This window comes from Ostrinia nubilalis, chromosome 27 (assembly GCF_963855985.1).
Source record: "Ostrinia nubilalis chromosome 27, ilOstNubi1.1, whole genome shotgun sequence".
Classification (NCBI taxonomy): Eukaryota; Metazoa; Arthropoda; class Insecta; order Lepidoptera; family Crambidae; genus Ostrinia; species Ostrinia nubilalis.
In genome coordinates, this window is record NC_087114.1 from 1,614,664 (window position 1) to 1,636,129 (window position 21,466).

General features: G+C 39.3%; 1 protein-coding gene across 1 annotated transcript in view; it reads right to left on the reverse strand.

Annotated features, from left to right (window-relative positions):
• Positions 1 to 336: 336 nt before the first annotated feature.
• The window catches only part of LOC135084891 (mucin-2-like), a 43,746-nt gene continuing 22,616 nt past the window's right edge, over positions 337 to 21,466 (reverse strand). Inside the window, exons 5-10 of the mRNA XM_063979626.1 lie at positions 16,550 to 21,107; positions 14,889 to 15,421; positions 6,290 to 6,976; positions 5,127 to 5,726; positions 4,407 to 4,730; positions 337 to 840 (exon numbers count right to left, since the gene is read on the reverse strand). Coding sequence (XP_063835696.1) covers positions 793 to 840; positions 4,407 to 4,730; positions 5,127 to 5,726; positions 6,290 to 6,976; positions 14,889 to 15,421; positions 16,550 to 21,107 — 6,750 coding nt within the window. The 3' untranslated portion in view covers positions 337 to 792. The remainder of the gene's footprint in view (positions 841 to 4,406; positions 4,731 to 5,126; positions 5,727 to 6,289; positions 6,977 to 14,888; positions 15,422 to 16,549; positions 21,108 to 21,466) is intronic.

The following is a 21,466-nucleotide window of genomic DNA, read 5'->3' on the forward strand; positions in this document are numbered from 1 at the left end:
AACGAGATCCACGCGTACGAAGTCGCGGGCGGCCGCTAGTCATGAATAATATTAACTACTTATTTACCTCTCAGTGTCTTGAGGCAACTTAAAAAAGTACATACTGTGTTTTTATTATTATTTAGGCAGTTAAATACTGCACAGTATTTAGTACACCATTTTCTTTATTTTCTTCCATCATACACAAGAATACGCGTGCGTGAGTCAATGTTCGCTCGTATGTGAGGCCTTGTCGAATAGTATCCTGTAGGTGGGCCATCGTGCGTGTTTTGTTTTCGATGTAAACTCGCGGAGATGAACAGGCCTGGTAAGGGTAGGAAAATATAATTATAAAAAAGATGTTTTTTCATAATGCGCATTATATTTCTGGTTTTCAATAAAAACACTTAAAAATAACTAACAAATATACATCACAACCAAAATCGTGACTTTTAATAACACAAAAAATGGCGGGATTTTTGTCAGTCTATATAGATAATAACTATAAATAGTAGAAGTTTTATTTACATAAAATAAGAAAATCGATCTATTTCATTTTAATATTTACAGTGAAAATTCAAGAAAATACAAAAGAAATTGTACTAAAGTTGTGGACAACCTTGTGAACAGTTCTAAAATAAAATGTAGGAATAAAAAAATAGTAGCTATAAGTGCGAACTAAGGATCGCAATATAATTTGAATTTGTACAATAAAATTGACTAAAAAAATAAAAATTGTTGAGGCACTAATTTTGTAAAAAGCAACTCAATTCTTTCTATTTTTAGGCAGTCTTCAAACTTCAGAATATCCTTTTACGTCCTCGATGCTGTGCAACCGGTTTCAGAAATCAGCACACATTGCTGTAAAGAAATTGATGTAAAATATTAGTACTATTTTATTTAGCATAATATTCAAGTAACTAGAATGAACTAAATCATTCTGGGAGTGGGTAGTCAATGCGAAAAAACGCTCAACGGTTGGAATGTGCAGGTGTCAAAATGTCCATACGGACCGGACCGGTTGTTAGTGTGGCAGAAAGTATGAACGTCAAAAAGTCCCAGTGCCAAAATGTACATTGTTACCATGGTTACAATGGTTTAGTGACAAATGGTACACATCACAAAATACAAGTACAACAAAAGGTGTGATAGATAAAATGATCAACTGATATATTGTGCTCATGAATAAATTAATAAAATTAAATGTCAAAATGTTCAATGTTCTTGTAGTCTAGTCAATAAAGTTTTTTTGGACATGATGACTTTACCACGGTAATACTATCTATACAGTATTCCAACTCGGCCATATTTTTGAAATAAATGTCAACAGCCGCGCGGTACGTCACCGTATGACAACATGCGATAGGGCTGCCCACCTGCAGACCCTATTTTCATTACATCTGCCTACTTAGAATTTCTATCTAGTTTTGTGAATGAATATTGTGATTGTAATTTTTATTTTATTTTGACAAACAAAATACTTTGTCAATGAAATAGGATAAAAATGCATGTTATTTTGTGTTTAGTAGATTTAATTAAAAAAATATATTTGTGTTAAGATTTAGTAACAAATTTTATATTGCGACCGTAAAATGTATGCGCCTCGACTGAAGGAGGCGTACAAAATGCTTGATCATTAAACAGGATGTTAGGTAAATGGATTTGTGGACACTAGGCTAACATGTGCATATGGGTGGTATGGTGGAGTCAGAAAATTGATATCATCATTTTAATAATTTTAATTTTCATACAAATCTGATTTCATAAATTTTATTTTGTATAAAAAAAATTATGATATCACTGACTTCGCCATACCATTTATATGCATTATGTTAACATGGGCTAGTGTCAGCTTATAAACCCATTTACCTAACATCCTGTATAAATAGGTCCTTGTAATTATTTTTATAATAAAAGCACTTACTGTTTAAATAACAACACGTCGCATCGTCCGTTTATTACTGTGGCACATTTGCGACACCCCCGACTTTTGCATGTCGAGCGCATACCGAGATTTGAATTTCGAAGGAAACCTCGCGTTTCTTCCGTTTATATGAAGTTACAATACTGTATGATAGTATTACCGTGACTTTACCTTGATGCATTTAAACACGTGTTCACGTTAGCATAACATTATACAATAAGACGCTTGTTCAAATAAACCCGAAGACATTATAACTTCAGATCATTTTAACCATTGCTCATTTCGACGTTCATACTTTTTGCCACACTAACAGCCGGTCCGTATGGACATTTTGACACCTGCACATTCCAACCGTTGAGCGTTTTTTCGCATTGACTACCCAGTCCCAGAATGTCATATCAGCCACAGGACGTCCACTGCTGAACATGGGCCTCCCCAATTATTTCCAGATTGACTGGTTGGTAGCGGCCTGCATCCAGCGCCTATTATTAGCGTTATTGCTAATTTTATTCACTTTGAGACAGCGTCGCGTCGTTCCACTAATTTAAATCAAAATCAGAAGGTTGCGTGTTCAAATCACGTCGGGGTCACCACGTATAGGAGCGGGCGTGTGTGTGTGTGATTAGCCAGTGTGAGGAGGCGGAATGAAACAACCGTTTTCGAGTGCGATCTAAATGCGACTGTTTATTGTACATACAACAGAATGACATGAATGAATGAGAACGAATGTGAATGAATGTGAACCCCTACAAATTATTATTATTATGCGATCTTATGAAAATTACATTAGTAGCTCGATGCCTAGTAAAAATTCATAGGATCCTATTGAATCATGGATGATTCTAACGCCCGTATTCACAAACGATGCTTGCTTAACCCATATATGCCCAGAACTATTTAGGTCCCAGATTTTTATGTAATTTGGTATATTTACTCTATACCTATAGGCCCCTAATCATGAACCATGATGAGTTTTTGGATTTCAGTACTTGGAACTCATTTTTTTTCAGTAGGTCGAAAACGACCGCCTGGGCATATATGAGACTACAATACAGATGTTCATGGTATAAAGTATTTACAAATAATAGTCGTATTTATCATAGAATAAGTTTACAAATTTGAACAGATTATAACAAATAGTGTATAATAATCATATTGGGTTTATTTAGTAACTTGAATAATAATTACAGTTAGAACAATTTAGGCTGCAAAACATTTTTCATGGAGATTTACACCGCACTTACAGCATTTCTTCATAGTAATGTTTTTGCATACTGCTTAATTTCTACGAATTTGAGGATCAAATGCTCAGTACCATACCGCCTTACACTTAGTGATATATTAGACGGTACTGGGCGTGTTGAAGGTCCAGGCTGAGTTCAAGGAGATCCATATTTTGGAAGCAAATTTCTAGCAATTGACCTTTGAAACTCCAGAGTTATTATTGACGGTGACATCAATCAATCATGTGAAAATGCATCAAACTATTTTTTTCCTTCTCATCAATAACTCTGCCATAATAGCGAGATCACTTGGAGCATCTGTAGACACTTTAGAGTTTCGAAGGTAAATTGCTAGAAATTTGCTTCTAACAAAGGGATCTCCTCGAACTCAGCCTGGACCCTCAACACGCACAGTGCCCTCTAATTTAACACTAAGGCGGTATGTGTGCTGAGTATTTGATCCTCACCGGTCAGATTCGTAGAAATTGTGCAGTATGCAAAAACAAACAAGTGTTTTGCAGCATTTCATGGCTAAATTGAACTAACTGTGTAATTATTCAAGTTTCTAATTTAACCAAATATCATTATTTTACACTATTTGCTATAATTTGATGAAATTATAAACCAATTATATAATAAACACGACTTTTATTTGAAATACTTTATACTATGAACAAATACATTCTGGTCTCATATATGCCCATGCGGTCGTTTTCGACCAACAGAACTTTTGTAACAAATAACAAAGCACATATTTATATGTTCACAATACTTCTTAGTTATTTACATTGGAAATATATTCATTTAATTATTTCAATCGCAATAATTGTTCAAAACAGAATACATAAAACAATACTTACATTTTTGTGAGACTGGGTGCACTAATTTCAACAACAAAAAAATCTGTGAAATTCAATGTCAAATTGGAAAAAAACTGGCGGCGAACGAACTTATTTACTGTTATATTTGACTTGGAAGTGCTTTCAACATTATAATAATGGCATTAAAACAGAAAACAAACATACAGTTTTTTTTTAATTGTCATCGCAAGTGAACATGTGCCATTGGGTCGTTTTCGTGCCTCTGGGCATATATGGGTTAAGTGAAGCAGCGAATTGAGCTCTGTGATTGTCTGGTGATCTGTCACCCTGTGCGTCCACGCGCACTGTGAGACCTCATAGTAATGTTTGTGAATACGGGCGTAAGTAAATAATAATGCTTTTAACCGGCAGCTTTCTAAAAGAAATCAATTTATCTGTTGCTTTTTTAAATTAACTTACCCCAGTATTCGGATCGAATTCCAATCCCAAAGAACAGAATAGCTGAATTGGCTTATCTCCTGTGCACATGTCGAATGCATCACATCTGTCAGGGTTTGGTAGGATCCCAATGAATCCTGGGGGACATGGCTCTATGCTCGTTGTTCCTTCAGGAAGATCTGGGTCAACAACTCGACCATTAGTGGAATCCTCGCTAACTGGGCTAGCTGTGCTCTGAGCAACTGTGCTTGGATCAACTGTGCTTTGGTCAACTGCGCTGTCATCGACTGCTGTCGTTTGAATTGGGCCTAAAGTGCAGCCCCCTTCAGCGATCTTTATGCATCTCTGCAAAAAATGGCATTGTTTTACAAACTTGGAATAATTAATCTTCTATTTCTATGACTTATAAAATAGGGTTGTGGTGAATTCAAATGTGTTCAATTTTTTTGATTTTGATTTTGATTTTTTATAATAATAACACATTGTATTTTATCTAAAGCCCGGTCTGTGAGCACGTCGAATTTTGTCCAATGACCCCAAGCTACCCATCCTTATCGCTAGCGCGTAATTATATTGCTGTCGCGACTGTGCGACTGGCACCCGCAGTGAGTGTGCGAGCGCGACAGCAACATAATTACGCGCGAGCGATAAGGATGGGTAGCTTGGGGTCATTCGACAAAATTCTACGTGCTCACAGACCAGACTATACTATAGACCATAGAAATCATAATAATTACTTACCATCTCCACAATATCGTACTCCTGGCCATCAGAACACGTCAGTAGAATGGGCTGAGGCAGTCCAGTGCACATGTAATATGCGTCACACTTAGTGGGGTGCGGTATTTGGATAAATTCACCCAATGGACAAACGAATTCTTCAGTTGTTGTCTCTACTGGAATCTGAACTTCTGTTGTTAACTCTGGAATTTCTGTTTCATCTGGAAGAGCTGTGGTTTCTTCTGGTAGTTCCGTGATTTCTTCTGATGGTAGCCCTGTAGTTTCTTCTGGCAGCCCTGTAGTTTCTGATGACAGCCCTGTAGTTTCTGTTGGCAGAACTATATTTTCTGGCAGCCTTGTGGTTACTTCTGGGTCATCTGTTGCTTGGACTGTCGTCTCCACAAATTCAACAGTCGTAGGTACCTCTGTAGTTGTTTCTAAAGATTCTAAAGTGGTCTGAACAAGCTCAACTGTTGTTCGAATAGGCTCAACTGTTTCTGCGGTCATTGTAGTATCGTTTTCTGTTTGTGAGTCAGTGATTGTTGAAGGCTGGTCAGTATATAGAGCTGTCGTCGATTCGGATCCCATGGTGCAACCACCAGGAGCTAATGGGATGCAGCCCTGTAAAAAATAAACTATTACTAAGATAGTTTACGAAAATGTATACTTTTTCTTGAGTAGGACAAACTTGACCTTCATTGGTTGGGTTTTTGTGGCGGTCAAGCTGTAGATCCTGGCTACACAGGAGTTGCAGTGGTGGGAACGAGAGGTGGGAATAGTCCCGTTTTTCGATAGTATTTGATCTGTATTATAAATTAAAAGGCTTTAAGGACGTAGCACACTTAATCAAACCGAAAAGGGATCGTAACCGTATCAACTCGAGGCGGTCAGTATTCTATGTATGAAACTCCTTATTGCAAGCGCACACTAATTATCCGCACCGTAATGTAAACGCCTCGCCTCGCGATTGACAGCTCATAAGGCGATGACAGCTCGTAAAAGATGATACGGTGTTGATCCCTTTCCGAGTTGATATGTCTGCTATGACCTTAACTCATTGCGTACTTGGCTATATTAAAATCGACAAAAGTGAAAAATCCTTGATTTTTTACCTTAATGCAACGAAATAAAGTTCAAAATACGATGAGAAAACATATCTTAACAGACTGAAATCATTAACTTACCGAAGTAACGGGATCAAATTCATTTCCAGGCAAGCAATTCAGGAATATCGGATCTCCCATGACGCATAGTACGAACGCGTCACACTTGACCGGATCTGGCAGATTTCCAATAAATAATGGAGGGCAATCGAATTTGGTGGTCGTTTCCACTGGAATTGTAGTTGTTTCTATAGCTTCTGTAGTAATTTCTGAAATTGTCGTTTCTGATGCAGTAGTTTTTTGATCCTCGGTAGCTTCGGTAGATTCTTTTTCTGTAGTCACATCGGGAGTTTGTTCTGTTGCTGTAATAAGTTCACTTGAAATCGTCGTTTCTGATCTAGTAGTTTTTTGACTGTCATCGATGGTGGCTTCAGAAAGTTTATCTGTAGTTACATCTGTAACTTTTTCTGTAGTTACTTCTATGGCTGGTTCTGTTTCTGTAGTAAACTCTTCTGAAATCGTAGTTTCTGATGCAGTAGTCTTTTCACTGTCATTTACAGTAACTTCTGTAGCTTTTTCTGTAGTAACCTCTGCAACAGTCGTTTCTGATGGTGTAGTTTCTTGACTGTCGAGAATTTTTGTAGTTATTTCTGATGGAGTAGTCTCAGTGAATATTTCTTTTTCTGTAGTAGTTGTAGTTTGTTCTTCGTTCTTAATTGTAGTTGTAAATGGGTGAGTACAACCGCCTGCTGCTATTTCAACACATCTCTGAAACAAAAATCATTGTTATTATTCCCAAACGCTATAAAGATTTAAATAAATATGCAAAAACTCTAAAGCCCGTATTCACAAACATTACTGAGGTCTCACAGTGCGCGTGGACGCACAGGGTGACACACGAACCAATCACAGGGCTCCTTTCAACGCTGTGCGTTCGATTTGCTGGCAAGCATCGTTTACAATATACAGATTCATATTTTCATTTATTTAGTCTTTAATGCCACATTCTCTGCCAGTTAAACTTTGGGATAAATAAGTAGAAAAATAAGGACTTCACTGTCTATAACAAATTCTTTAATTTTTACCCCGGGTCTCAAACAATATCTTAACCAAATATCATATAAATCGGTTCAGTAATGTTAGTGTGAAAAGTTGAAAACGTACCACATTATCCAAACATCCATGCATCCTCACAAACATTCAAAATATCTCCTCTAATAATAAAACAAAGTCGGTTTGTTCGAACGTTTTCTAGCACGGCTGGACTGATTTTCACGATTTTTTTATTTGTTGTATTTGTCTCCGTCCCGAATTGCAGAAAAACTATTAAAAACATTGGGATTTGATGAAAAAATAAAAAAAAAAATATTTTCTCATGCATAATATTCATTGGTTTCGTAATAATTTGCTAATCTACCTACGCGAAGCTGTGGTAAAAAGCTAGCTTATAATATTTGTAGGATTAAAATTATGTCTTTTTTTTTTTCAAGAAAATCATCGTCGCTGAAATAAGTAATCTTGTATAGCATAGGTGCGATTGGTGAATATAGGTCAGTACGCCAAATTGCATAAATTAACAAAACATGACTTATTCCTGTACAAATAAGGGCGTAAGTCGCTTCACCATGTATACAGGCTGTACTAACATGGTATACTGTAACCATACAGATCAACGTTGTAGTAAGAAAGTATACTGTATCCACAATACATCGCCTTAGTGACATCTAAATAAGGTCTAAATTGTGGCAGTTCTGCTTTGGGGTGAGTTGCGATCTACCCCCGTCCCCCGTTTCTAGTACAGTGGAAATCAAAAGTTTCAGAAAATATAACATTGTTTTCAATAGCTTACGGTGAAGCTGAATACTAAACATTGCTTGCTTTGATTTTAACTTCACCTTCACAAAAAAAGGTAAACACGTGCATTAAAATGCAATTACTGCACTTAAACTGATCTGTGACAGATATGACCAGACCATAAGAATATGTAGTGGTAATAGGTGTAGCCTGTCTTTAAGATATTGTTGAGCATAAAAGAAAAGAAGCAGGGAGAAGAATAGGTTCTGGAAGGACCTGACAGTCACCATTTTCATTGCAGTAAGAAAGATTAGAGAACAAGACTGACGTTTTAGTGGTTTCATTAAAAGAAGACAAATATACTATCTTCTCTGAACTGGAGATTGGAAAAATTCGGTGTTCCATCAATTTTTGAGCTCAACTATACATCAGCACGCCCCGTAGTGTGTCCTAGTCTAACTTATAGCCTGAAAGATGAGTCCTGCTCTGAAAATCGATACTCTTCTGTTGTGACGTGCCTCAGCAACTAAGAAAAACGGTCATCTCTCTCCCACCCGTCAGTTCTACCATTAACGACAGCGAAAAAATTGAACCTTCCATAAAATCTTCATATTTGGAGCAATCAATACGAAAAAAATTTCACGGACAGATTTAACTATCCTGCAGATTTCCCCCAAATTTCGTTTCAGAATATTAGATAGTTTTTGAGAAATAAATTCTTGAAAACGCATTCCTGAATCGCGGTGACGGAATATCCGTTCTCGCTGAGTATATAAGGAAAATGGTTTGTCCTATTGTCTGGGAGGTCCGTAGCTACGACGTGAGCCGGAGCTGGCAGGGATCCGGTCTAGGTCCCTGCTACCAGTTGGCCTCGTGCCTCATCATCTATGGTCACATGTAAACATAAGTCCGAAATGATAAAGAGAGGTTAAACGCCTCAACCCAACGTCTGTAGCTAATTTGACCTCCTTTTTAACTTTCAAATCAACTCTAATGTTTCTTCTTTCACGATGAGGATCGTGACCACATACACGCCCGTATTCACAAACATGCTGTGCGTTCGATTTGCTGCTTCACAAGCAAGCATCGTTTGTGAATACGATAGTTTTCCTTCACAGACTGCGGTCATATGCTGTGTGGACCGCACGATACTTCCATTATACTGTTTAGTATTTTCAAAAAAAACTCCCCAAAAGTCTGCTCAATAGACCGATGACCTTAAGAGAATACCTGGTAGGATGAAAAACCTAGGTGGACCAATTAGACTAATATAATATTTGATATTAGTCGAATTGGTCCATCTAAGTTTTCGGTTTGTGACAAAAGTAAAGCAAACATTACGTCCAAAGTGCTTGTGTTTTAAACAATTGTCCCAGGCGGGAATCAAACCCGTAGCCTCAAAGGCATTTTACCTATTTTTATAGACAAATCACCAGAGTAGATTTGGAAAAGCCTCGCAAAAAAATGGCTCTTGCCAATCTTATAAAAATCGTTTATATTTGTATAATAATATCCTTGAATTTGATTCGAGTTTTGTTCGACCCTTCTTTTGTTACTTCATACAGATTTCGATGGCTCCTACGTATACTGGCGTAAGTGAAAAAAGTAAATTTTACAGGAGAGCCATTTTAGTGGCCAGAACCATATTTTTGGGTCATATCTTCTGACCTACTAAAACGAATTTAATGAAATTTCACATTTAGCCTTAACATGTAATGCTTTTGCTACTGCTGTTATCAATTTTTATATTTTTCTTATATATTTTGAGATTTTACGCATTGCCCTTTTACGTCGGCATATTTCTATAATTTCATGTATATTGTTCAACGTAAAGAGACTTAAATGACAACGTAAATATAATATTTTAAGCGATTACTCTCTTTATTTATGCATGTAATTATTTTAATTGTTATCATGTGCTATATCAATAATAAATCAGTTAGAAAAAGTCGTTTAATGTACCGTTTTACGTTTCAACGCAAATACGCCCATATACTGTGCTCGAGATTTAGTTAGGTCTTTTAACATAATGTGTCATTTTTAAAAAAAATATAAATAACTTGAAAAAATCGAATTGCCTAAGGCGGGAATTGAACCCACGATGCCTTAGGCAGTTCGATTTTTTCAAGTAATTTATAATTTTCAAATTTGTTTGAGATGCGACTCTTAACGCTAAAAATTAAATAACTATATAATGTGTCATAATTTATAAATAAAACAATTTGCTAAATATTTTCATGGCTTTATTTAAGATTTGGATTATAAAAAATATATGTTTATGTAAGCAACTACTCGTATAGATTGACGAATCGTATGATTGGGCTTTATACGTGGCGTAGTTTTGCACATACGCCTATTTGCCTAAAATTTTATTTTGTATCTAATGGAAAAAAAAATTTTTTTTCTTACTGATGTTATAGATTAGAGCAAAGTGAAATCATTGCTTAAATAATTGGAAAAAGGCGTAAGCGGCAGTTTCGCCCTTATACGTAGGAGCCATCGATTTGGCAATTTCACCCTGTAAATGAAATCCCACCAAAAACATTCTGTAAAAAACTAGCCAAGTCTCGATGGAGCTGCTTGTATATCTCTAAAAAGTAATGAAATCTAGACAAAGTCGTGCCAAGTCTATGGTTCCTTACTGCGATTTCTTTATTATTATAGTTAATGTTGTGTGACTTGGCCGTTGAACAATCTTTATTAAGATAATCATACAATAAGTATTATTGAAATACGCAGCTTTATTAAGCCTACAATTGACTGGTTATTGAATCAACGTTTTCCAAGTGGCAATTTTCCATCGCCAATGGGTAGCGGTTCTGGCGACAGATTGGTGCAATGGTGTCATGGATTACCTGGTTTTGTACCCTTCAACGGCCAAGTCACACAACATTAACTATAATAATAAAGAAATCGCAGTAAGGAACCATAGACTTGGCACGACTTTGTCTAGATTTCATTACTTTTTAGAGATATACAAGCAGCTCCATCGAGACTTGGCTAGTTTTTTACAGAATGTTTTTGGTGGGATTTCACTTCTTTTTGTAGAAAGTGGCAAAATTATTTAACGTCGTCGTTTTATCGACATTTTTTACGATATTAAACACAAATAAACTCAACGACCTTTAAAATGGACAACGAATCAGAATTGTTTTAATAACATAACCTTAGCGAACCTTACAATATAATAAACGAAATCAACGAAATGCAAATTACACAACATTCAACTTAATCGACGGGGGGCTCTAGAAAGGAAAAAAATCTGGACACCGCTTGCTAGTGCTAGCGCCATCTAGCGGTGAGCGATACAGGCGAATACCACGGTGCCGGAGTAGTATTTATTATGAATGTGGTGTTACTCCAGATCTTCGATTTTCCTTGTTTTTATAGTTTTCCCTTTATGTGGCCATTAAACCCTAACTCTGTACCAAATTTCAGCTCTCTGAGTTTATGGGAAGTACTAGTTCTATTTTGATGATTATCAGTGAGTGAGTGTCGTAAATGCGAAACTTTGCTTTCGCTTAACTTCGGAACTAAATGACCAACAGACTTGAAATTTTAGATTTTAAGTACGTGATTATAGCTTACTAGATGACGAAAATTTCTGCGTTCTGGTCTTATCCAGAGGTTCTCAAATAGGGGCCTGAAAATGCGGCGAAATGGTTCCAGTAAAGGATGGTACGGCAGTGTTTGCTTCGCGCTCGACTTGGCGGGGGCACTGCCGTGCCCCCAGATGACAGACGAGCGTTTTTTACTCGCGTTTTGGCATTCCTACTCGATAGATAGCTCGATGCTACGAAATCGCGTGAATACGAGCAAATTGTAAAAAAAGACTTATATACTTAATACAAAAGGGGTGATTCTGGTGCTTACATACTTAAAAAAACTTTTTTTAGGAGACTATTCTACCTTATTATTATTTGGCCAGTTAGTGAAATTAATTAGTTTATTCACTTTTACCAATGAGTCAGGCAGATGTATAAAATCTAATTTAATACGTGACAGAAACGCGCGTACAAATAAAAGTTTTAGAAACGCTCGTCTGTCACTAGTACCCTTACCGGTGAGTGGGGTGAGTGATGTAAAAGTATAGTCAGTCTCAAAAGTTACAAAACATTTCCCAAATACTTTTTCCTTGGTTAAGAGTTATACACTAGTTTAAAATGTAATTCCCATACCTACTAAACATCACCTTAAACTATGAATTCGCGCTTCTCAGTGATATTTATGACGTGACAAAGCATACAAATCTGAAGCACAACTGAAGTTTTGCTGACGTTTGACGTAAAAAAAAACACCCTCCCGTGCTGCTTCCATACCTTAGGCTGACTGAGTTAAGCGTAACTTTAACTTTTATTAATAAGGGGATTAAATACATATAACAGTCAACCTACTAAGCAAATATATCTTTATTTGCTTAGTAAGTTCTATTCTATCTATTCTATTCTATTCCAAACTGAGCATATTGACTTTAATCTTTTGATTCCATAAAATTACTTTTTAATTTCAACATTTTCTTTTGTTTTTCTTGAAAGTGCTGGGTGTTTTATTTATAATATTCAATACTTTACATCAAACATAGTAATTTTTAACTTTTCAGGTCACTTGTGATGCTTTAATTTGCGACAGACATTCCACAAAATCGAATTAAGTCGCAAAATTTTCTTCCCGACTCTACTTTAGCGCGCCCCTTCTTGTATCCTGCTTCATCCCATACTCTTAAAAGGAGAGTCCTGCTCTGAAAATCAATATTCTCTTTATTTTACATGCTCTGTAACTTAGAAAACCCGGTCATCTCTTTCAAACCTATGGCTCTACCATTAACGACATTGGAAATACGAAAATATGTCATAAAATCTTTGTTTTTCAAACTATAAATACCAAAAATATTTAGACGATAGATTTTGGTACTTTACACGTTTGTTTAAAATTTCGTTGCAAAATATGGTACGGTTGCTGAGAAATAAATTCCTGAAAATCCATTCCTGAATCGCGGTGACGAAATATCCTCTCACGTTGAGTATATAAAGAAATTATTTTGTAGTTTTATCGGGGAGGTCCGTAGCTACGCCGTAAGCCGGAGCCTGCGGGGATCCGGTCTAAGTCCCCGTTAGTTGATGGTGTTTGCCATCGTCAATGTCGCATGTGCATAAGAAAGGAGACGAAGGATCGCAGATCTCGCCAAGATCTCGCCCCATCGTGTGTAGCTAATTTGACCTTCCTTTTCTCTTTCTGAACAACCTTTTTCATTGTGGCTTCGTGTGGTTTGCTTTTTTGGCTAATTACAGACTCAAAAAGAAAAATGGTCGGTTAAAAAATCTTTGTATCTTCAAAAGTACTTACCTTTATAGTGCTTTATAGACAGGAAAAACAACGCATTTTTATTGCTTTCGCATTAAAAATAAAAAACTTTAATTAATCTATTTCATAAAGCTATGTTTTATTTTTTGGGAAACAATATAATTTAACTTCTGAAGATGTTGAAGATTTTTAGCCGATCCTTTTTCTTTGCGGTCTGTATTGTACTGATGTTTCAATAATTACAAGTCAATATAAAAATAAGACCAATAATATCCACTTTCAGTTACAACGTGGCAAAATAAAATCAAACTATGGGTTTACCTATGCAATATTTATTTATTTATATATTTTATTTATTTCCACACACATTTACACTATCTTTACAGGTACTTAAAACTTAATATCTTCGTAGCTCACCGGTCAGAGCAGTCGCCTGGCAAGCGAAAAGTCGCGGGTTCAATTACAACTTGAAGCAATCGATTTTATCAAGTTTTTTAAAATAGTTGGCCCGGCGAATTTCGAACCGCCCTGGTTGTCATTGATACGGTACGACACAGCGGACTATCCATTTTAGAGACAATAAAAACATTGCCCTCTTTTTTAAATAGTCGGGTAAAAAATAACTTATTATGTAGGTAGCTAGTGTGTATCCTACCTCCATACCAATTTCATCAAAATATGTTTAGCCATTCTCGAGTTATAAGTGTTCGAACAAACCCGACTTTTTGTATGTGATTAAGTGAAGCAACAACGCTATGCGAAGTCGGACGCACAGCTTTGAATAGAGCTCGGTGATTGGTTCGTGTGCGTCACTCCACCACTCGAGTATCTATTGTCTATGAATTGGTTTTTGGGACTCTGTGCGTCCACGCGCACTGTGAGAACTCATGGTAATGTACAAACATTAACATATTCACAAGAATACGGGTAAGTTTAGCACATTGACAGTTTCAGCATGGGAAAAACGAGTATATCAAAAAATCTTCAGTTAAAAAATCTAACGATTCAAAAATCTGCCCTATCTACTATCCGTTCGCGATAAGTTTGCCGCTTGCGATATGACGTCACTCGAAGGAAAGCGTCTATATAACTATAGCAAACTGTATTGAAAATAAGTATTTTTTATTTATTAATTATTGATAAAAATTGTGTATTTGCGTAAAATAAAACACTTGATTGCGTTTAATCACTAACCAACTAATTGCGTTTAATCTAGTTCTAATTCGAAGGAGTATCGCCACCATTTTTATTAACAATCTTATCTTATTTTCCTCTTTCACTATTCTCACTCTCACACACATAATATTATATTAATTAACATCTTAATTTTCTGTAAAACGTAAAATGTAAACTGAGTTTTTGAAGTTTTGATGTAACATTCATTATTAACTTATACTTTATAGGATGCATGTTGTTAGGTTACAATTTAGTCCATGCTTACGTGCTATACAATTTGTGAAACCGTAATTGTAATCTGTCTTTAATAAATAAATAAATAAATCTGTGTTGGAGGAGGGGACGCGCATTCCACGGACCGGCAAACTCAGCGCGAACGGGTAGTAAAAAGTAATAAATTTCAACTTACCTCCAATGCCGGATCAAATTCGAATCCATCGCGGCAAGTCAACCTTGTAGGCAGTCCGCCTCCGCACATATAAAACACGTTACACAAATACGGGTGAGGGAAGTTCCCAAAAGTGCCTGGTGGACAGACGAACGGAGCTTCCGTTGTCACAGCTGTGGTTGTTGAAACTTGTTCAGTAACGGTCGTTGGTATGGTGACTTCGTTTGCGTTTCCAATGTCAGCAGTCGTTGTTGATTCGTTTTCTCCATAAGCAACTGTCGTTGAATAGCTTTCACTATCAGTAATCGTTGTAGAATCGTTTCCACCGTCAGCAATGGTGGTTGAATCATTTTCACTATCATCTACGGTGGTTGATTCGCTTCCGCTGTCATCAACAGTCGTTGGATAGTTTTCACTGTCAGCAACTGTCGTTGAATCGTTTTCACCGTCAGCAGAGGTGGTAGAATAATTTCCACTGTCAGCAGAGGTGGTTGATTCGTTTTCACCATCAGAAATCGTTGTTACATCGTCAGGATTTCCGGTAGTCGTTGGTGCTAAAATTTAATAAAAAATTAATGAAAATTAAGATAATTAGGCTTTCATTGGGTAGTCTCAAGTCAATTTAAATACTTTTTTATACCGAAGTTCCGACTATAAGAGTCGGTTACATTTATTTCCAATTCAATTAAAATTCTAATCATATTTCGTCGTTAATTAACGGGACTATTCCCACCTCTCGTTCCCACCGCTGCAACTCCTGAGTAGCCAGGATCTACAGCTTGACCGCCAATAACCCAACCAGTGAAGGTCAAGTTTGTCCCGGGGGAAAGTTAAACTGTCATTGAACCCGCAACGAAATTAATCAGAAGAACATAGGAGGAGTTCGAAGTTAAGGTTCGACTTCCCTCCGTTGCAAAGCAAAGGTTTAGTATTAGTAACCTTTATGAAAAGATTTGCACCACGGACAATATACGAGTACATCAATTATGGAGACCTATCTTATGAGCTATTAATTAGCATTCGTCGTTAATTAGGTAGAGTAATTATTAAATGTATTTTTTATCAGATCAGCTGCATAACAAATTGGATAAACTGCATTGGTGACTATCATGACAGATCTACGATTTGGAATGTAATTTTATTGATGACGTTTTTTTATCAGTGAATGCGTAATTTTCACCTGAATTTCGTGTTTTAATGATACTATCTAAAGTGCTTTTATGTATGACATCAGAAGCTGCATTATCGAATAACTATCTTTCCGCCCGCGGCTTTGCCCGCGTGGAATTTTGTCTGTCACAGAAAAAGTTTAACGCGCGCGTCCCTATTTCAAAAACCGGGATAAAAACTATCCTATGTCCTTTCCTGGGACTCAAACTATCTCTATGCCAAATTTTATTAAAATCGGTTCAGTGGTTTTGGCGTGAAAGAGAGACAGACAGACAGACAGACAGAGTTACTTTCGCATTTATAATATTAGTATAGATTTAACAATCAAAGTATTCCTATAACTAGTTGATTCAAATCAAGACATTATGTGCGTCACAGTGACGTGTTTTTGTCCTACTAAGGTTGAGTTGCACCAAAAACCTTACTTTAACCGTTACTAACGTGATCCACGCGTACGAAGTCACGGGCGGCCGCTAGTCATTCATAAACTATTAAAATCCTCCAGGACTTACCCTCTGTAACTCCTATTGTAGTTGTAGCAATGTCTTTTTCAGTCGTTGTGATGGGGTCAGTCGCTTTTGTAGTTGAAGTGGGTTCGTTTACTTCTTCTGTCGTTGTAAAAGAATCGTTTTCTTCTATTGTAGTTGTTGGGGCATCAGTAGCGACTTCTGTTGTCAACTGGGCATCAGTTGATGGAATATCAGTGACTCGAACTGTCGTTGAAGGAGCTTCAGTTTCTACGTCTGTAGTTGTAGGGGCATCAGTAGCGGCTTCCGCGGTCACAGGGGCATCAGTAGCCGCTTCTGTGGTTAACGGGGCATCAGTTGATGGACTATCTGTAGGGGCATCAGAAGCCGCTTCTGTGGTCAACGGGGCATCAGTTGATGGGCTATCAGTGACTCGATCTGTCATTGAAGGAGCTTCAGATTCTACGTCTGTAGTTGTAGGGGCATCAGTAGCGGCTTCCGCGGTCACAGGGGCATCAGTAGCCGCTTCTGTGGTTAACGGGGCATCAGTTGATGGACTGTCTGTAGGGGCATCAGAAGCCGCTTCTGTGGTCAACGGGGCATCAGTTGATGGGCTATCAGTGACTCGATCTGTCATTGAAGGAGCTTCAGATTCTACGTCTGTAGTTGTAGGGGCATCAGTAGCGGCTTCCGCGGTCACAGGGGCATCAGTAGCCGCTTCTGTGGTTAACGGGGCATCAGTTGATGGACTATCTGTAGAGGCATCAGAAGCCGCTTCTGTGGTCAACGGGGCATCAGTTGATGGGCTATCAGTGACTCGATCTGTCATTGAAGGAGCTTCAGATTCTACGTCTGTAGTTGTAGGGGCATCAGTAGCGGCTTCCGCGGTCACAGGGGCATCAGTAGCCGCTTCTGTGGTCAACGGGGCATCAGTTGATGGACTATCTGTAGGGGCATCAGAAGCCGCTTCTGTGGTCAACGGGGCATCAGTTGATGCACTATCAGTGACTATGTCTGTAGTTATAGAGGCATCAGTAACTGCTTCTGTGGTCAACGCGGCATCAGTTGTTGAACTATCTGTAGGGGCATCAGAAGCCGCTTCTGTGGTCAACGGAGCATCAGTTGATAGACTATCTGTAGAGGCATCAGAAGCCACTTCTGTTGTCAACGGGGCATCAGTGGTTGGACTATCTGTAGGGACATCAGTAGGTGCTTCTGTGGTCAACGGAGCATCAGTTGATGGACTATCTGTAGGGGCATCAGAAGCCGCTTTTGTGGTCAATGGGGCATCAGTTGATGCACTATCAGTGACTATGTCTGCAGTTATAGGGGGGTCAGTCACCCATACTGTGGTTGAGGGAGCGTCCGTTTCTGCTTCTGTACTTGCAGGAGCATCGGTCACTTGTTCTGTCGTTGTAGGAGCTCCAGTTTCAACTTCTGTCGTTATTATAGGAACATCAGTGACTTTTTCTGTAGTTATTGGGGCATCAGTAGCAGCTTCTGTAGTTGTAGGTGCCTCAGTTTCTGCTTCTGTAGTTGTAGGAACATCAGTGACCTTTTCTGTGGTTGTAGGAGCTTCAGTTTCTAATTCTGTCGTTATTGTAGGAACATCAGTGACTTTTTCTGCAGTTATTGGGGCATCAGTAGCAGCTTCTGTAGTTGTAGGTGCCTCAGTTTCTGCTTCTGTAGTTGTAGGAACATCAGTGACCTTTTCTGTGGTTGTAGGAGCTTCAGTTTCTAATTCTGTCGTTATTGTAGGAACATCAGTGACTTTTTCTGCAGTTATTGGGGCATCAGTAGCAGCTTCTGTAGTTGTAGGAACATCCGTCACTCGTTCTGTGGTTGTAGGTGCATCCGTCACTAGTTCTGTGGTTGTATGAGCATCCGTCACTGGTTCTGTGGTTGTAGGAGCATCCGTCACTCGTTCTGTGGTTGTAGGAGCATCCGTCACTCGTTCTGTGGTTGTAGGAGCATCTGTCACTAGTTCTGTGGTTGTATGAGCATCCGTCACTGGTTCTGTGGTTGTAGGAGCATCCGTCACTCGTTCTGTGGTTGTAGGAGCATCCGTCACCAGTTCTGTAGTTGTAGGAGCATCCGTCACTCGTTCTGTGGTTGTAGGAGCATCTGTCACTAGTTCTGTGGTTGTAGGAGCATCCGTCACTAGTTCTGTGGTTGTAGGAGCATCCGTCACTCGTTCTGTGGTTGTAGTAGCATCCGTCACTCGTTCTGTAGTTGTAGGAGCATCCGTCACTAGTTCTGTAGTTGTAGGAGCATCCGTCATTCTTTCTGTGGTTGTAGGAGCATCCGTCACTCGTTCTGTGGTTGTAGGGGCATCCGTCACTCGTTCTGTGGTTGTAGGAGCATCCGTCACTCTTGCTGTGGTTGTAGGGGCATCCGTCACTAGTTCTGTCGTTGTAGGGGCATCCGTCACTAGTTCTGTCGTTGTAGGGGCATCCGTCACTAGTTCTGTCGTTGTAGGGGCATCCGTCACTAGTTCTGTGGTTGTATGAGCATCCGTCACTGGTTCTGTGGTTGTAGGAGCATCCGTCACTAGTTCTGTGGTTGTAGGAGCATCCGTCACTAGTTCTGTGGTTGTAGGAGCATCCGTCACTCGTTCTGTGGTTGTAGGAGCATCCGTCACTCTTTCTGTGGTTGTAGGGGCATCCGTCACTAGTTCTGTCGTTGTAGGGGCATCCGTCACTAGTTCTGTGGTTGTATGAGCATCCGTCACTGGTTCTGTGGTTGTAGGAGCATCCGTCACCAGTTCTGTAGTTGTAGGAGCATCCGTCACTCGTTCTGTGGTTGTAGGAGCATCTGTCACTAGTTCTGTGGTTGTAGGAGCATCCGTCACTAGTTCTGTGGTTGTAGGAGCATCCGTCACTCGTTCTGTGGTTGTAGTAGCATCTGTCACTCGTTCTGTAGTTGTAGGAGCATCCGTCACTAGTTCTGTAGTTGTAGGAGCATCCGTCATTCTTTCTGTGGTTGTAGGAGCATCCGTCACTCGTTCTGTGGTTGTAGGAGCATCCGTCACTCTTGCTGTGGTTGTAGGGGCATCCGTCACTAGTTCTGTCGTTGTAGGGGCATCCGTCACTAGTTCTGTCGTTGTAGGGGCATCCGTCACTAGTTCTGTCGTTGTAGGGGCATCCGTCACTAGTTCTGTGGTTGTATGAGCATCCGTCACTGGTTCTGTGGTTGTAGGAGCATCCGTCACTAGTTCTGTGGTTGTAGGAGCATCCGTCACTAGTTCTGTGGTTGTAGGAGCATCCGTCACTCGTTCTGTGGTTGTAGGAGCATCCGTCACTCTTTCTGTGGTTGTAGGGGCATCCGTCACTAGTTCTGTCGTTGTAGGGGCATCCGTCACTAGTTCTGTGGTTGTATGAGCATCCGTCACTGGTTCTGTGGTTGTAGGAGCATCCGTCACCAGTTCTGTAGTTGTAGGAGCATCCGTCACTCGTTCTGTGGTTGTAGGAGCATCTGTCACTAGTTCTGTGGTTGTAGGAGCATCCGTCACTAGTTCTGTGGTTGTAGGAGCATCCGTCACTCGTTCTGTGGTTGTAGTAGCATCCGTCACTCGTTCTGTAGTTGTAGGAGCATCCGTCACTAGTTCTGTAGTTGTAGGAGCATCCGTCATTCTTTCTGTGGTTGTAGGAGCATCCGTCACTCGTTCTGTGGTTGTAGGGGCATCCGTCACTCGTTCTGTGGTTGTAGGAGCATCCGTCAGTAGTTCTGTAGTTGTAGGAGCCTCCGTCACTCGTTCTGTCGTTGTGGGCGCATCCGTCACTCTTTCTGTAGTTGTAGGAGCATCCGTCACTCTTGCTGTGGTTGTAGGGGCATCCGTCACTAGTTCTGTCGTTGTAGGGGCATCCGTCACTAGTTCTGTCGTTGTAGGGGCATCCGTCACTAGTTCTGTCGTTGTAGGGGCATCCGTCACTAGTTCTGTGGTTGTATGAGCATCCGTCACTGGTTCTGTGGTTGTAGGAGCATCCGTCACTAGTTCTGTGGTTGTAGGAGCATCCGTCACTAGTTCTGTGGTTGTAGGAGCATCCGTCACTAGTTCTGTGGTTGTAGGAGCATCCGTCACTCGTTCTGTGGTTGTAGGAGCATCCGTCACTCTTTCTGTGGTTGTAGGGGCATCCGTCACTAGTTCTGTCGTTGTAGGGGCATCCGTCACTAGTTCTGTGGTTGTATGAGCATCCGTCACTGGTTCTGTGGTTGTAGGAGCATCCGTCACCAGTTCTGTAGTTGTAGGAGCATCCGTCACTCGTTCTGTGGTTGTAGGAGCATCCGTCACTCGTTCTGTGGTTGTAGGGGCATCCGTCACTAGTTCTGTGGTTGTAGGAGCATCCGTCACTCTTTCTGTGGTTGTAGGAGCATCCGTCACTCGTTCTGTGGTTGTAGGAGCATCCGTCACTAGTTCTGTGGTTGTAGGAGCATCCGTCACTCTTTCTGTGGTTGTAGGAGCATCCGTCACTCGTTCTGTGGTTGTAGGAGCATCCGTCACTAGTTCTGTGGTTGTAGGAGCATCCGTCACTAGTTCTGTGGTTGTAGTTGTTTCATTTGGGTTTTGTTGTCCGCAGTTGACCAAGTGTGACCATTCACATTCCTTTAAACAAAAACGTAATAATAGAAACATTGATTGCTTTAAAAAATACAAATTGGAGCAAAATCATAGTTTTTTTTTAATTATTTCTACCTGAATAGTACCTAGTTAAGTTTAAAGTTTAAGTTTAAATAAGCAAATAATACCTCGTCAAGTTTAAAAAGGTGGAAAGGACTTCTCATGAATTTTATTTGATTTTTAAGGGATGGGAGTCTTTACTTGTTTCAAATACTGGCATGACAGTCAAAAGAACGACTGTGATCAGCATTCAAATTCAAAATTTCAAATTCAAAATTTATTTATTTGATAATAATATCACTGGTAACACACACATGTGTGTTACCAGTGATAACTTATGGCTC